Source organism: Orcinus orca, chromosome 11 (assembly GCF_937001465.1).
Source record: "Orcinus orca chromosome 11, mOrcOrc1.1, whole genome shotgun sequence".
NCBI classification, from domain to species: domain Eukaryota; kingdom Metazoa; phylum Chordata; class Mammalia; order Artiodactyla; family Delphinidae; genus Orcinus; species Orcinus orca.
This window is the reverse complement of record NC_064569.1, coordinates 95,218,717-95,235,242: the sequence shown is the minus strand read 5'-3', so window position 1 is coordinate 95,235,242 and position 16,526 is coordinate 95,218,717. Positions and strand designations below refer to the sequence as shown.

General features: G+C 43.6%; 1 protein-coding gene across 1 annotated transcript; it reads right to left on the bottom strand.

Annotated features, from left to right (window-relative positions):
* Nucleotides 1–606: 606 nt before the first annotated feature.
* Nucleotides 607–14,766, bottom strand: RBX1 (ring-box 1). Its single transcript, XM_004279519.4, has 5 exons — nt 14,626–14,766; nt 12,645–12,723; nt 7,682–7,752; nt 4,432–4,517; nt 607–1,652 (listed from the first exon to the last, which is right to left on the bottom strand). Exons 1-5 carry the CDS (start codon nt 14,701–14,703, stop codon nt 1,640–1,642), a joined length of 327 nt encoding a protein of 108 aa, XP_004279567.1. The 5' UTR covers nt 14,704–14,766; the 3' UTR covers nt 607–1,639.
* Between the last annotated feature and the right edge of the window lie 1,760 nt (nt 14,767–16,526).

The window sequence follows — 16,526 nt, the reverse complement described above, 5'->3', positions numbered from 1 at the left end:
AACCAAAGCTAGTCTCTGCGAAACACAGGCAGGGAGAATCCCAGCAGCGATGCCTCAGTTCTATTCATTCATTCTTAGGTCCAGCTAGTTCTCTGTCCCTTTCTCTTATTACAGGACATAGCCCCATAGCCCTCTCATAAATGTCCCGTGCCTTAGAAGCTGGATTCGGGTACCCTGCAACCAAGGGTCCCAATGAATACCCAAGCAGAACTCTCCAAACGTGTAACGCCACCTGTGTGAAAAGTGCTGTGCTCTTCACCGCCCAAGTATTCACGCAGTTTGAATGGCCACTTGAAAAGGTTTTAAAGGAGCGGATTTCTGCCGAGGGTGGAAGCCCTAAAGTAACAGCGATGGCAGCAGCCACCTCTCCGTGAGCACTTGCTCTGTGTGGTGGCAAAGTGGGGAAGCTGGGCTCAATCCAGGTTTGAATTTGAAGTTCTTAATTACTAAGCTAGAGGTTCTCAAACTTTTTAGTCTCAGGGTCCCTTTATGATCTTAAAAGTTGAAGACCCCAAAGAGATTTGGTGTGGGTTATATCTATTTACTACAATGGAAATCAGACCGAGAAATTTAAAAGATTTTAAAAGAACAAAAACCCATCACATGTTAACGTAAAAATCTTTATTAAAAGTAACTATTTTTCAAAACAAAAAATTAGAAGAGTGGCATTGTTTTACATTTTTGCAAATCTCTTTTATATCCGACTTAGTAGAAGACAGCTGGGTTCTCACCTCTGCTTCTTCATTCAATATGTTGCTTTGGTTGAAGGATATAAAGAAAAGCTGGCCTCGTACAGTCATGCAGTCGGAAAAGGAACTTTGTGAACCTGCTGAAAGGGTTTCTGGAACCCTCAGAAGTCCTCAGCCTATACTTTGAGAACCACTGCAGTAAACTAACCTGCCTCTCAGTTAAAGACTATATAGCCATTGAATTAGTATTAGACCTGGCAGTTCTTTCCATGGCCAAGGCATTTTAAACAAATTGCAAAGGGTGGTGGTGGGGAAGGAAACTTGAATTCTCCTGTTAACTCAATTTTAAATGACATCGATGTCCAACTTGAGTTCACAGATTACTCCTTTGGCAGCCAAGATTACTTATTAGATTTCTCCAAGTTTACTTTTCTAAACTAAGAAGAGAAAGCAACATGTCATACACAAAGTTAACATTTGTATAGTGTTCTTAACAGTTCACAAAGCCTCTTTCTGTGCCCACATGATGCCATTTAGTCCTCGGCAGCCACTTTACAGAAGAAGAGCTCGGAGCAGAGAGGCGACCTGCCCAACACTGCCATCAGTAGCCGGGCTGTGGACCAGGCTCCCTCATGACCAAGAGACATGCTCGCAGGACGACTCTGCTCTGGCTCTAACGAGCGAACACCTCACTTTCAAAAGCTGGCTTTGCAACCTAGAAAGACGGGTCCTTTTATGTTCACTTTTTTCACATACACAAGAGGCGGCATCTGTTCTAGAATCCAACTGGATTTTATTTGACACAGAATACAATATGGGTGCAGGAATAGCAAACTGAAAAGACAAAGCAGAAAAAACACAGTTCTACCTAATTTATAATTAAGTAACAGGAGGGCAAGTCATTAAGTGGCTAATGATACAGTTGAGCTTGACGGAACAATTCTCTTTTTCTAGTGCCCATACCTGAAAGACAAGGTAAATTATTTAATTAATTCCTTAGTAATTTCCTGTTTGAGACTATAAAACCTGCTTAAATATATCCGCAAACCTGGTTAAAACTTTGAAAAGAAGTAAGTGACCACAAGTGTGTGCCAAGACCGGGTTACGACCCTGGTCTCTGCCCCTTTCATCTTACCGGCCCCTATAACATCTTACTTATCACCCCCTTCTTATGACGGTCCCGCCTCACCACGGACTCAGCTGCACCCACCTGACTCCTTCCAGCTACCAGGCAGACACCAGGCAGTAACAGGGAGGCGAGAGGGAGAAGTCAGAGCCGGTGCTTGTGAAAGGGAGCTCCACCTGTTTGCCCCAGGCAGTGGCTCAGACAGCATGAACTCTTGGCCTCCCCTACCTGTGGTGGACTCTTCACCTCAACTCCAGTCCTCAGGCAAGTTTAGGGTAAGGCAAATACAGAAACCAGTGACTGAACAGCCTTCAATTTCAAAATCTATCACCAGTTCCAATTATAGCCCTGAGTCCACTCAGCACTGCAGAAAGAGAACTGTGGAGAGAAACTAGGTATGGATCTCAGGTCCTTTCTGATTTCCCCAGAAGCCAAAAGTTGGCTCTAGCAAGATTACAAACAAGGGCAGGAAATTTCTTCCACATATAAATGGATTTCTTTTCTTCTTTTTTAAAAAAGTATTTATTTATTTACTTATTCACTCGTCTGCAGCAGGTCTTAGTTGTGGCACACAGGGTCTTCACTGCCGCGTGTGGAATCTTTACCTGTGGCACGCAAACTCTTAGTTGCGGCATGTGGGATCTAGTTCCCTGACCAGGGATCAAACCCAGGCCCCCTGCATTGGGAGCATGGAGTCTTAGCCACTGGACCGCCAGGCAAGTCCCTAAATGGATTTTGTGAACACAAAATCCTTCATTATTATCTTACTTAATAATCTTTTGTCGTGGTTCTTTGTGGGCAGTTCACCTCTGATTAAAATACTTTGTTATATGGATGGAAACCAGGGCACTAGAACTCTGCATCACTGCTTCCATCATCCTGAAGGGGTACTAGATTCTTTAAGCACTTCACGTAAGAAATTCACTTAAATATTGTCTAAAAAAGTCCTCATAGGGTAGAGCTCCAGTGTGTGTTAGAGGGCTGGAGAATAACCCGGAAGTTGTCCATCAGATTTAAGCGTGCTGCAATTTGCTTCTTATGAATTTGTTTTCCCAGTGCACTGATAACCATGGCCAGGCAAAGTCACCAGCTGGATACAGTGACAGTGTCAAAGCCCAACAGGAGGGTTCTTTACACCCCCCACTTCTTAGGCTCAGCCCCAGGCACATGTAATGGGCTACATGAGACAGTTTTGGTCCAAGACGGAACCTGGAGCCTGCTCCAGGGCAGAGCCAATTACAAAGGCCTCTTGAGAACTTAGAACAGTGCTTCTGCCTTGACATGTATTACTTGTCATGTCATGGCTCCACTCAGAATGCAAGCTCCCCAAGGACAGGGAAGGACTGTCTCACACATTTTTATATCGTACACATTACTTAGCATATACTTTGCTGAAAGGAATGTGACGGTATGAAGATTATTTGGCAGGTTTCTTAAAAAATGAACATGCATTTCACAAGACTTTCAAAATTCTTTACCAAAATAAATAATCAAGTCTAAAAACAAAATAACTGTACCAATAAGTGATTTTTAAACATTTCACAAACTAAAGAACCCTATTTATTGGTTTTTAAACATAAGAATATTCTGCTAGTCAAAACTCATATTTAAGTAAAAATCTCCCTTTTCATTAAAAATTTGATCAAGAAAATGACTGAAAATTCAACAGATAAAAGAGCGTTTCACACAAGAATATAATAGGCATAAAAATATATAAAAAGTAGCCCAATTTCACTGAAAATTTTAAAAAATGCAATTGAATACTAATTTTCACCTGTCAGTAGCTAAGATGGAAAAGTTTGATAACAGAACATTGGCAAGAAATGGAGAATGGAGCCTCCTGCTTCACTGTTTGCAGGGACTGTGAATTAGCACATATTCTTGGGAAAGGAAAATCTGACACTATCAAAAATAAAAACATACATACTCTTTAATCAGAAATTCCTCTTTTAGGAATTACTACTACAGATATAAAAACTTCTACATGTATATCCAAATACATTCAAGTACATATACGGGGACACTCGGGAAAGCCACTAAGAAGCTGTTGCTGACGGCCACCTCCAGGAAAGAGATGAGGAGAACAAGGTGAGACTCACCTTTTGTGGTAAACCCTTTGACCACTTGAATTTCTGAAAATTTACATGTCATGTTTTATTTACATACTACTAACAGCCACAACAATAATGATTTAGTTGAGATAGCCATAAACGCTGTATCAGAATTAATCAGCATGAGATAAAACCAATGAAACATGATAGGTGGATATAATTCTAGCCCAAAGCAAAGACACCTGACATTAGTTAGCCTCTGGAGCCTTACTACTGATGCGATTTTGGAAATATTTAATAGTTTGCAAATTCTTATATTTTCTACTTTCATAGAACCTGGATAGTTGGGAAACTCTAGGCTGCAAGCTTCTAATGTGGATTCACCTATGCATTTTCCACATAGATGAGTCCTTGTCTAACTAACCAAAAGCTAGTTTATGAAAACAAGGCATGTTCCATGTCTCCATTTTCTAATACTGTGCACCCTCCAGCTTGACGTGAGTCCAAGAATGATACTGACCACAAAGCCCAACCTTAAAACATCAAAACATCCAGAGACACCTACTTTTGGAATTCCCACTCTCTGTTGTCCAACGGACACACCTGCCGTGTTTTGAGCCAGCGGGAGATGCAGTGGAAGTGAAAAGCATGCTGGAAGAAAAGATACATTTTATTAAAAATAATCCTGTGAAGGCTCAGCTCTCTGATGACAATACATCTCAAGGGCGGTGGGGTAGTTACACACAGGGGCTGGAGAAGAGTGATGGAAGGCAACACACGACGGGAGACAAAAGGTCAACAACGGGTTACACCTTGGTTAGGTACGAGGCTAAGTCCAGTGAAACATGTCAGAAACGTCATTCCTACAAAGGGAGGAGTGCATTTAGGAAGCATAGCAGTGTTCTAGCAGTAAGCTCTCTTTCCCTAAGGGAAGATGGAGTGGGGCTTCCTGGTCCTATGCGGCCTGTAGGGGGGGCTTACTCTACTGGGGCTCAGGCAGGGAGGCCCTTGATCACACGTGGATTTCAAACATTCCCCCTTCTTGGTCCCCAGCTGCCCTCCCCACCTTGGAGAAGGGAACCCCAGGAGCAGAGGCATCTACTCAGTGTGGGTAGTGCGCCATCCCTGACATCACCCAGAGCTGAGAGGGGCACTGCCCCGACCTTCCACACGCAGCTCAACTCTTTCCAAAGGACTTTATTCCCCCATTTGTTTACAGGTGTATTGATATGACAACAGCCTGGTACTCAGTGAGCCTTTAGTGGGTGAGAGACTGTGTCTTAAAAAGGAATGAGATAAAAACTTAGGGTAAAAGGAAGTATTACGATAGGCACACTGCACGCAAACAGCTGAAAGAGCGTCGAAGGGCTTATTCCACGATCAAGACAGGAAGTAAAAGGGCAAAAGTACCAAGACTCTGGTACAGGGAGCGAGGAGCTGGCCTTCGGATATGGGGAGAAGGAAAGTCCGTGTGCAGCTTTTTGGTACGTGTTAATGACGTGCAGACGCTAACCACAGCACCTCTGTAATGGATGTTTATCCTCTGCCCCTGCTCGTGTGAGCAGCGAACGCGGACGGAACAACAAGAGTCTCCTCACCTGAGCCATGACGGGTCGGCTGAGTGGGGACAGGGGAGAAGTGCTGACACCCCAACACACCATGAAAGCCTTGGCAGGCTTGGCTTAGTAACAGCCCTGAACTCTGGTCAGCGTATCCCCCCAAACATACATGGAACTTAAGAATCACAATGTGGATTATCACTCGTGAACTGTCTTTGCACAAAGACAGAAAGAGAATTCCGTGACAAACACTAGAGTCCACGGCTGGTGCACTGGGGCTACTCAACAGGACAAACACTATCCCAGAGCAGTGGCCCTTTGCAAGATCCCTTTCCTCCTGACGCTCACACAACTCATTATTTCTGAAAAAGAGAAAAAACAAAATTTCCAAAAGGCAGCAAGCGGAGGCATTTTTCTCAATCCCCAGGCGGTGGGGACAGGCTCACCTAAGGGCGTTCAGGACACGCTTCTCCACCTCCCAGCTGCCCCGTTAGGCACCTTGCAGCAGCACAGGGTCCTGTACTCCCCAGCCACCTCCGAAGACAGAGGGAAAGACGGGCTGCAAATGAGGCTGCAGGGCTGGTGACAGCATCCCTGAATGCCCCTGTTCCCAGCTTTCTTCCTGTTAACCATCTAAGACATATTGATGAGTACACTGAGCAGTCTCAAAATACACTGCCTGGTGTTTCACACTTTGCAGGCAGTCTGTAAACATCTATTACCTCACTGGAGCCTCCAGCAACCCAGGCAAGCAAGCATGACGGCTATTACTATCTTCATGTTACAGACAGGAAACTGTCTGTATAACCAGAAGAGTTAAGTGACTTGCCTAATTCATAGAGCAGGTTAGTAGAAGACCCAGCACTAGAACCTGGGACTAGTCCAAAGGTTTCAGGCACACCTGCTGGCTCTTCTTGGTGGCAGGCTCTCTGAGCTCGACTCTCCTGAGCTGAATTTAAGGAGAAGCTCACTCCTTTTCCTTCCACCACAAAGTGACAAGGTGCTTAGTATACGCCTGGATGCCAGGGAGAGCAAAGAGCCCGATAAGCTTTATTCTTTATCCCCATAAATGATAAACACTGTCCCTTGGCCAGAGGCTACTGTGAAACTGTCGAAGGGCCCCAACAGCATGGAGAAGGTGCCCCACAAGGTGTGGGCTGGGAGGAGAGCCTCAACCCGAGGGAGAAAAGTACTGATAGCTCTCTCTTCAGGAACTACAGCCACCCCAAATTTTATTTATTTATATTTATTAACAAAGACGCTTACTGCATGCAGGAGGTGTTCTAAGCAGTTTTTTTTTTTTTTGAGCAGAGAAAGGTTTACTGCAGGGGCATGCAAGGAGATGGGTGGCTCATGTCCCAAAAAAACCCCAACTCCTCTAAGCACTTTTTAACATAAAATCACTTCATCGTGATTGTGACACTATGCAATCTACTATCAGCTCCATTTCATACGAGGCTTAGAGAGGCCAATACTTTGCCCAAAGTCACCTAGCAAGTCCCAGAGACAGGGAATGATGGTCTGACTCCAGAGTCTGACTTCTTAGGCCTGTGTCATGCTGGGAGCCCGGACATGCAAGACGCCCGGACAGGACAATTTTAGCTCCTATGATGGGGACTACATGTCTATAAGGATGAATTTTTAACACGTGCTGGAAATAACATATTTGATGTCTATTATCCTTCACAGCTGTCACTCCCTGGAAGGCCGTACATTCAGTCCAGAGATGCTGTACAAAACATTTCTGGCATGAGCCACATTAAAAAAAAACCCAAATCCTAACTTAGTACATTTGCCACACCTAAAACACACACAACACACACACACACACACACACACACACACACACACACACACGGACACTCAATTTATTCACCTTAGTTCCACAAGACACCTAGCCTTTTAAAAATGTGTTACGAAAGTAAAGATTTCCACTAACAGAATATTCCAAAGACTGTACCATAGGCTTTGAAGGCAATTCCCAAAGATGAATCCCCAAAATGTTGCTGACAAAAGTTGGTACACTTTATAATTAAGACAAACTATTGTCTCTGCAATAACTAATAATTTTAACCCTATAACAGATGAACGGTACAATGCTTTTAAATCTTTTTTTTTTTTTTTTTTAATATTTGTGTACCTTTTGGGAGAGAAGTGGGCTAGTCATTTTTTTCCTAGTTAGTTTCAAGACCGGCAAAGCAGGAAAAGTGGGACTATGTTTACAAGCCATGCTGATAGGGAAAGATGTTTCCTTACGTTACAGACTCCCCACGCAACGGTGCACTCTTCAGAAGTAGCAGACGCCTGGTTGGCTTGACACTCTATGCCTGTGGGAACAAGAGCAGACAGCACTGGACCCTGGCAACAACCTTTTCACCTACAGCTGCCCTACCTGCACGATTACACGATGACACGACTGGGGGTGGGGGGGGTTGGTGGTGATGGCATAAACATGAACAAAATCTCAAGTGGTTAATTAGTCATAATTGTTTTTTAATGAATGTGGAAAGGGGTGAAGAATAGAGAAGGCAGAGATATGACTTAACAGCATGCTTTGCAATGAATCCCTCCCCTTGTTCAAAAACAGAGTAACGAAGGAAAGAGTACTTTTAAACTCTGAACATAACCTGACTTGTCCAAATGACAGTGATTCCTCCTAATCTGGTAAATTTAGTAAATTCTTAAAGCCACCTCATAACTCTTACTGTTCTGAGAACTGGCATCTCTATTCTTGGTGAATGCTTCCTCTCAGGCCCTTACAACACCCAGGTTTGCCACATGAAAGCCTAGCTGGGGGACAAGCTCTAGTCCCTAAAGGAGTCAGGCAGACATATGGAGCTGGGAGAGAGCAAGCAAAAGGGGGTGAAGAGGCCTGTGGCGAAGAGCAGTGTACGCTCTGCATGAGGACATCAAAACTCAAGTCCTTAAAACACCGTCAACACAGCAGATCTGTGAGGCCAACGGGTTAGAGGAGACTCAGGGCTACCACTTAAGTGACACTTATTGCCCCTGAGGTGATTCTCACCAGTGAATGGAGCAAATTGCTGCAAATGTATCCAAATATCAATTTCATAGAGGGGGAAGGGAGGGAACTTAAATAGAATAAAAAATCTGACTGAGATCCAGAAAGGATGAGTAAAGCTCTATTGGGGATAAATATTCAACGAACAAGAATTACTAATGTGTAATTTGCTTTCTCTGAAGGCGGTAACTAAATGGAGTCTCCCTTCTGAAAAACAAAAAGCTTCAGGAAAGACTATTTAATGAGACAATTACTTCAAACTTCCATAGGCGGAAAATACTAAAATTGTATGAAAGTAATGCTGAGATGTTAATGCATACATTTGGTCTTAGGGGAAGAGATATACCATAATGTTCTTTCCCCCACCCTTCAAAAATATGAAAGGCAAAGGATCTGAAATCACAGAAGTTGCTTATGCTACCCAGATTCACACTACAAAGAGAATAACTGGTTTTCCTTCTGATAAAAGTGGAGAATCTAGGGCCTATGCCATATATTCAAGAATGTATGGGGGCTGTGAATGCATCCTATTCAAAGAGATGGCAGAGAAGATAAAATCTGATGTCCTTCAAGTTGGATCATCTCACTTAGATGAGGACTATGTATTAAGAAATTAGCTAAGCAAGAGGCACAATTATTATTTAAGTAAATAATGAAACTGTTTCAAGGTACATTATCATGTTTAAATTTTTCTAGGTCTACGTATTTTTAAGGGGCTGTCGTTCTATGCCTAGTGCAAACTAGGCTTTCAGTATCTGAATAAGCTAACAAAAAACACTTCTATAAATAGAGAGAATAGGGGCCAAATATACATTTATTCTTATCAGAAAACTCCTAACAAAGAACAAAAATATATTGTACAGCACAGGGGATACAGGAAATATTTTATAACATCTTTAAAGGGAGTATAATCTATAAAAGCATTCAATCACTATGTTGTACACCTGAAATTAATATAATATTGTAAATCAACTATACTTTAATAATAATAAAAAAAGATCAGAAATAGGATTGCAATACAGAACGTCAGATAAAAGGGGATAAGGCATGAAAAATTACTAAATACAAGTGTAAAATGTCCTCAAAGATAAAATGTTTTCAAGCTTTTGGTCCAGAGGCTGAGCATTGGGGTTTAGTCATTTGTTTAAACAGGGGAAGGAATTGTTCTCTGTCAGCCTAGAACAGACAGAAAGGCAGCACACAACAGGTGTGCAAAGGCAGAAGTTGATTTCATGTGACTTATAAAGCTTGAGGACTTTTATACTTCAATACAAGAGCATTACAACCAGAGGACTGCTAAGGAAGCAATGGCTTCTTCTTGGAAGTGAAGAGATTTCACACTTTGAAAATATTGATGGACCTGTGGTTTTAGGAAAAGACTAACTTAGGGGCAGACGCTGGGTCTAAGCACTTCTGGATGCCCCCTTCATCTGGAACAAGATTACCTGAGGCAATGGAGAAAATTACACCTAGCAGATGGTGTTCTCTAAAAGAACCAAGAAATAGGGCAATGCAAAATAAGTATGAAGCTATAGTAGGACAGGTAGTAACAATTTGGATTCCAAAGAGGAAGTCTTCAGACCAAGAATGCTTTGTAGGTGAGTTCAACTGGAGCACAGCCATAATCACTCGTTTATTTACGGCTCTGTATACAATTATTCATTTAATGCCAGACCAGAATTTATTAGAAAATGGCCATTGCTAGATCAAGATTCTTATTTTCATCTTTAACAAAAGTGTCTTTTTTTGTGTGTGCGTGTGGTTCGCGGGCCTCTCACTGTTGTGGCCTCTCCCGTTGCGGAGCACAGGCTCCAGACGCGCAGGCTCAGCGGCCATGGCTCACAGGCCTAGCCGCTCCGCGGCATGTGGGATCTTCCCGGAACGGGGCACGAACCCGTGTCCCCTGCATCGGCAGGCGGACTCTCAACCACTGCATCACTAGGGAAGCCCCAAAAGTGTCTTTTTACAAGCATCATAATTCATCTATTTTTGAAAGGAAGACAAGCCCAGTTGCAGCAACCAGATTTCTCTTTAGTGTCTGTAATAAACAGAAGGGTATGTTCCATAAGGGTAAAGACCTGATCTCAGGTCTTCTATCCTAGACCTTGCAAAATGCCCAGGATATAAATATTCATCAAATGAACATAAGACATGATTTGAAAATACTTTGTTTGTTATAGGAATTCAACGTCCTACTTCTGCATCTGACATTTAAAATATATGATAAAGCAGGTGTCTAACTAAAAGCCCACATTGACCCCTCAAGTGTTCAACACTAAGAGAAGACAGAATATCAGTGGCCTTTGTCTGTCACCATCTTCCCAAGAAGTGCATTCTCTTGCATCCAGAGAGACACACAATGACTTAAATACAGAGGTTAAAAACAAGTCAGGATTACAGAAAAGAGCCCCAAGAAAGTAAAATTTTCTCTGGGCACAACTCCTTGTGAAAATGCACAGCAAGGAATTGGCAAGCACGTAATCAAAAACCCCACCCTAGCACATTTAACACTGTGCATGTGTATTTCTGTGATGGGTTCCTTCTCTCTACATTAAACATCATGGTAGCTGCTGATCTGCTTTGACTGTTGTGTGAAAAGGTAAACAGGGTCAAAACTCAAAGAAACCAAGGGCAGTAAACTACCAACACATGCCATGATTGTTTTCCCGCACAAAATATTTGATTTGTGCTTTCCAAGTTGCAATGACCACAGACTAGTCTCCTATTTTGTGTTTTTATTATTCACTGAGCAAATATCTAGTGAGAACCTATTATAGTTTATCACTAGATATAGTAGTATTATAGTACGAAACACTATGCTAGATGCTAGGAACACATCAGTAAATAACATGGAATTATAAAGAACCAACTAAATTAAATGACTGCTACAAAGAAAACTATAGGATGTCTTGGAAATATTTAACAGAACTGGCATAGCTTGTGTTTCTGTGTATGTAAGTATGGTCAGGGAAAACATCTTTGAGCAAGTTCAAGGTGAGATCTGAAGACCAACTATGGGTTAGTTCTACATTGCCCAATAAAGTAGCCACTGGCCATGTGTGAGAACTGAGCACTTGAAATGTGGCTAGTCTGAAATGAGATGCTCTGGAAGTGTGAAATACACTTTGAAGACTTAGTACAAAAAAAAAAAAAGTAAAATATTTCACTTTAAAATGTTGATTACATGTTGAAATAAAAATATTTTGGATATAGTAGGATAAATAAAATACAAATCATCTGTTTCTTTTAACTTTGTTAATATGAGTACTAGAAAACTTTAAATTACGTATGTGCTCACAATTGAGGCTTACATTTAGATTAGACAGTGCTGCATTAGACAAAGATAGGGGGAGAAGAGGTGAGGAACATTTCAGCAGAGGGAACAGGATATGTAAGGGCTCTAAACAAGAGCATGGACACTTGAAGAATGGAAAGAAAGTCAGAGGAACCACCAGAGTATGCAGGAGAGTGGCTCAAGATAAAGTTGAGGAGGCAGGTAAGTCATTTAAGAAATAAGTTATAATTTCAATTCGAGAAAGTTGCAATTTCTTTGCCCTATTCCTGATCTCAATAACAAACCATTTTAGTACCTGGATGAATAGTGACTGTCCCTGGTGTGATCAACATTCTTGCCCCTATTACTACAAGGATACTAAGTCCACTATGTGTTGACCACTATGTGTAACGAAATATGTGGAAATTTAAATTAAATTTCTTTAGAGCAATTAACTGCCTATTTAGATGTCGGCAGTGATGTCCCCTTAACTACACTTGGGCTAACACTGAAAATCCATACTCAGGTTTCTTTTCTTCATAAATCCCCAGCAAAAACTAGCTCTAACAGAACATTTTAGCTCAAAGTTATTTTTCTTTCTTTCACTATTTTTGCCTTTGAGTCTGGTTACAAGATGGGAAACAGAGAGGATATAATCAATAGTACCTCTGTGTCCACAATTCATTCTAAATGTGGCCTTGCCATCTTTAGATTGAGTAGATTTATTCTGAGAGAGGGGTATGCCTGCAGGACATCATAAAAAACTACTTTATTTCAAACATACCAATGGCCTAGATGCACAAGACCCCAAGTGCTCTGACTGTACTTTAAATCTCCTTGGGAAGAAGAAAACTGGTCACATCAGGATGGCCGCAATCTCTGTAACCTTCTCAACTTCCTCCCATCCTCCTCCAATTACTTACAAAGATCCATAATGTGGTTCCGGCAGATGGCACAGTTATCAACCACAATATCCCAGGCCCAGAGGGCTACCGCATTCCACTGCAAAGAGAGAAAGGGGGAACAATGCACTCTACTCTCCTTGTAACACAAGCATAGACACACATAGAACACACACACGACACTCTAGGATTTCATGCTCCAGTTATCATCTTTTTGGCCACAAGGACCACTAAACAAAAGAGCTTCTAGAGGTTACATTACTCTTATTTATTATATCAGACAGCAAGAGTAGGCTACACGTACGCTCACCCATTCTCCAAACAGTTGAGTATATAAATACAGAAATGAATGTCACCTTTTAATTTTATTTTTTCCTAGTTTAGTCAGCCATATCAATGCAAACAAATCAGGAATAATTTGTAAGTGCCTGTTTTAGGTCTAATAATCACAAAGTTGAATTACTGTGCAGGTTCTCCTGGCAGTTGCAGAAGAGCTCAATTTCTGCATAAACAAATATCTGCTCTTCAAGGAGACTTCGGAAGCAGGAATAGGGAGGTCGAAAACAAGGAACACAATGAACTAAGATGATGACTGGATCATAAAACGGGTAATCGTGGGATAAGCTGGATAACTACGCAGTGTCAATACTCAGAACAAGGTCATCACTTAAATCTTAGAAGATAACTGCACAACAAACTCTAAAATTCACTAGAATTTTGTTTAGTTCCTATCATCAAATAAACTGTTTTCAACTTTTACATGCTCAAACTGTTATATTCAGTTAAGATAATTTCCATAAGAATTTATCTAAAAGTAGTATTTAAGTAACTCAACCCTCTGGCTTCTGCAATTATAAATATTCCCAAACTCCCTTTCATCCACGAATTTGGTGCTACTTCTCAAACCTTCATCTCTTTCAAGCCTAATTCTCAGTGTCTAGTAACTTCTTCAGCACTTTTCACCCTACAGCTTCAACTTGGAGGAAAAAAATCCTACTTCTATTCTTCAACATGGCTGCTGGCTGTAACTGAGCATGCAGGGCCCACAATGAAACGCCAAAAAGCACTAGGAGGGGGAATATTGTCAGGGTTTAGCCAGATGTTCCAGGAATAACATCTTCCCTATTTCAGGTCTTCATTTTGTACAGATCTGTTTTATCTTGGGTGGGAATCGGCACTTTTCTCCCCAACTGCTGGCAAACAACTATAAGGTATTTCATGCAAAAAGACACGTCCCGCATTTCTGCTTTCCCACTTTTACCAGGTCGTTCGCAACTAGTACTCAACCCTGCCTAAATGACACAAGATTTGGGCTCGCATTTTCTTTTTAACAAATTCCACCATGTTTCTCTTTTTTTTGGACAGCGGGATTCTGAATATGACCACAGGACTGGGGCAGCTGTGTGACAAACCAACAGACCTCTCAGAAGAGCCAAGAGTTACACTCGAGACACTTTAACTCGGCAGGGTCGAGGACCAGAGAGGGCTAATGGAGGCCTCGATTAGGCGAGGACCGGGTCGGGGTCCCTCCAAGCTTCGGACAGGGGCGGGGCACGGAGATCGCCAGCCCGGGTCCTCAGAGGCCTCCAAAGCGGTAGGACCTCAGGTTCCCGGCTTTCGCCACACCGCCCCATCCTCCATCCACCGCAGCACTCCGACTCCCCCTTCCTCCCACCCCACCCTCTCCTTCCCCACCCCTCCACCACTCCAGTGACAGCTCAGGCGCTTGGCTCCTGCAGCCAAGTCGCAATCCCGCGTATCTCAATAAGCACCTCCGTGATTGGCCCCTCAGCTTCCTAACGAAACCAATACTGCCACTGACAGTGGGCGGCAGTCACGCCGATCAACCCTAAAACCCGCCCACCGGCTTCCTTTCGTGGTACCCTGTCCCAGGAACGCCCTGAAATGAAGCCCTTTCCTCCGCGCCTTGGCCATCCTCGGGCCTGCCAGCCAGATCCACGCCTCTCTAGCTTCCTTGAGGAAGGCGCTGGCGAGACCCAACCTTTTTCACTTCAAAGCGCTTCTTGCCCGCGCCGCTGTTCGTGCCGCTCGGGGTATCCACATCCATCGCTGCCGCCATTTTGGAAACACACGCTCCGTCGCCCGGCTACTGCGCCTGCGCGTCAGCGCAAGCCTCGCTCCCCCTCCCGCCCCGGCACCTCCTCCCGCGCCCCACCCCTCACTGGCGCGCGAGGGGCAGGTGGGGGCGGGGCATGTGGCCACGCCTCTTAAAGGCGCTGGCGCTGTCCTCCCCCACCCCCCACCTACCCAGCGTTGGCGGAGAGGAGGCGGTGGCCCGAGCGTCTGGGGCGGGGCCGGGCGGGGCTGGGCCGAAGTGAGCGAGCCGGGTGGAAACGTTCGAAAGGGCTCGTTCTCGTCGCCCTCCCCCGGGAAGCCCCCGGCCACACTCCCTCAGCTGGGGCGGCGGCTGCTTCCTCCGCTTGGGCCGCGACCTGCAGCACCGGCCCCGCCTCGCCTTCCCCGGCGCCGCGGAGCTCCCCGGCTCGCTGGTCCTCGTTGCGTTCTTCTGGGGAAGGGGCGAGGGTGGGCGTCCCGCCTCCCGCTGCCGAAACCCGAGACCTCACACTGGTCTTTCCAGATCCTGACCCGCTTACGAGCCCGGCCTGAGTTGCTACCCTCCCTGGGAGGCCTGAAGCACCGTTTGGTTTCCTAATTCCAGTTCGGGAAATACTCAGGATTCGATGGGGAGACTGGAGCCCCCCGCTTCCGTGTCCTCCGCAGGATCAAATTGAGCAGGCATTATGTAGCCCTGCCTTCACCTGCCCACCTGAAATAGGTGGAGGGAGGAGGCTTAGGAGACTGGGAGATGACAGCCACAGCCCACCCAAAATACCAGTCCAACTCGGAATGGCCTTTGGTTAAAGAACACGATTTACATTTAACTCACTTGAGCACACACTTCCCATTCCTCAATTGGTCATCGGACTATGGGGTCCCTTCTCCTTAATTTCGGTCCTCTTTTCTCTCTTTGAGCCATGATCACATCTGCAGTCACTGTACTTCTTGAAGTGTTTGTGTGAGGCATTTGCCACTTACTCTTACTGGTCATTCCTTCCCAGCCAAAGCACCTGAACTTTATGTCACCCTCCCTTTTCTAGACCAGCCCCCCGCCCCTTTTTCATCTCTAATCTTGCAGAGGTATGGCTCTGCTAGATAACTCTTAAAATTTTGTATTAGCTTGTTTGAAATCTCATATTTTCTATTAAAAGAGAATTGAAGAGTGATTGATTGTGTTGACTCCATTGTTAAACCAGAAGAAGTAGGATTTGTTTCCTTGTCTTAATCATAAACAAGAACAACGAATCTGTGAAAACACCACCACAGCTTTAACCAGACTAGAATAGAGAATAATTGTGTGAGACCTTAAAGCATTATAGGAAGCTTACAAAGTTTTTCTAAGCCCAAGTTTTGTTAAATTCATGCTTGCACGTTAAGAGTTCTGTCATTTATTGTGTTCCTGCAGGAATACCCGAAACGCATAGTAAACTAAGGTATTGAGTGCATATTTATCCTTCATTCAACAAATTCACTGAGTATGTACCAGGTCCTGTTATAAACAGGAGAGACTGTGATGAAGGAGTCTAACTCCTGGTAGGGAGATAATACATAAGTCAACAAATAAACACCAGAAAATCTCAGATATCAATAAGTGGAAACAAGGTCATGAGACTGAAGGGAGATGGAAGCAGTATTAAATTCGGTGATCAATTAAGTCCCCTATGAGGAGTAACATTACAGCTGAAGTCCTTCCAAGGGCTTAAAAGGCCCTGTATGATATGCTTCCCATTCATTTTATTGTGCTTTTCTTCTTTTCTTTAATGGTACATGTACCTTCTAACGTATTTTTTCACTTACTCATTAGATTTATTGGTTTTTCTGTGT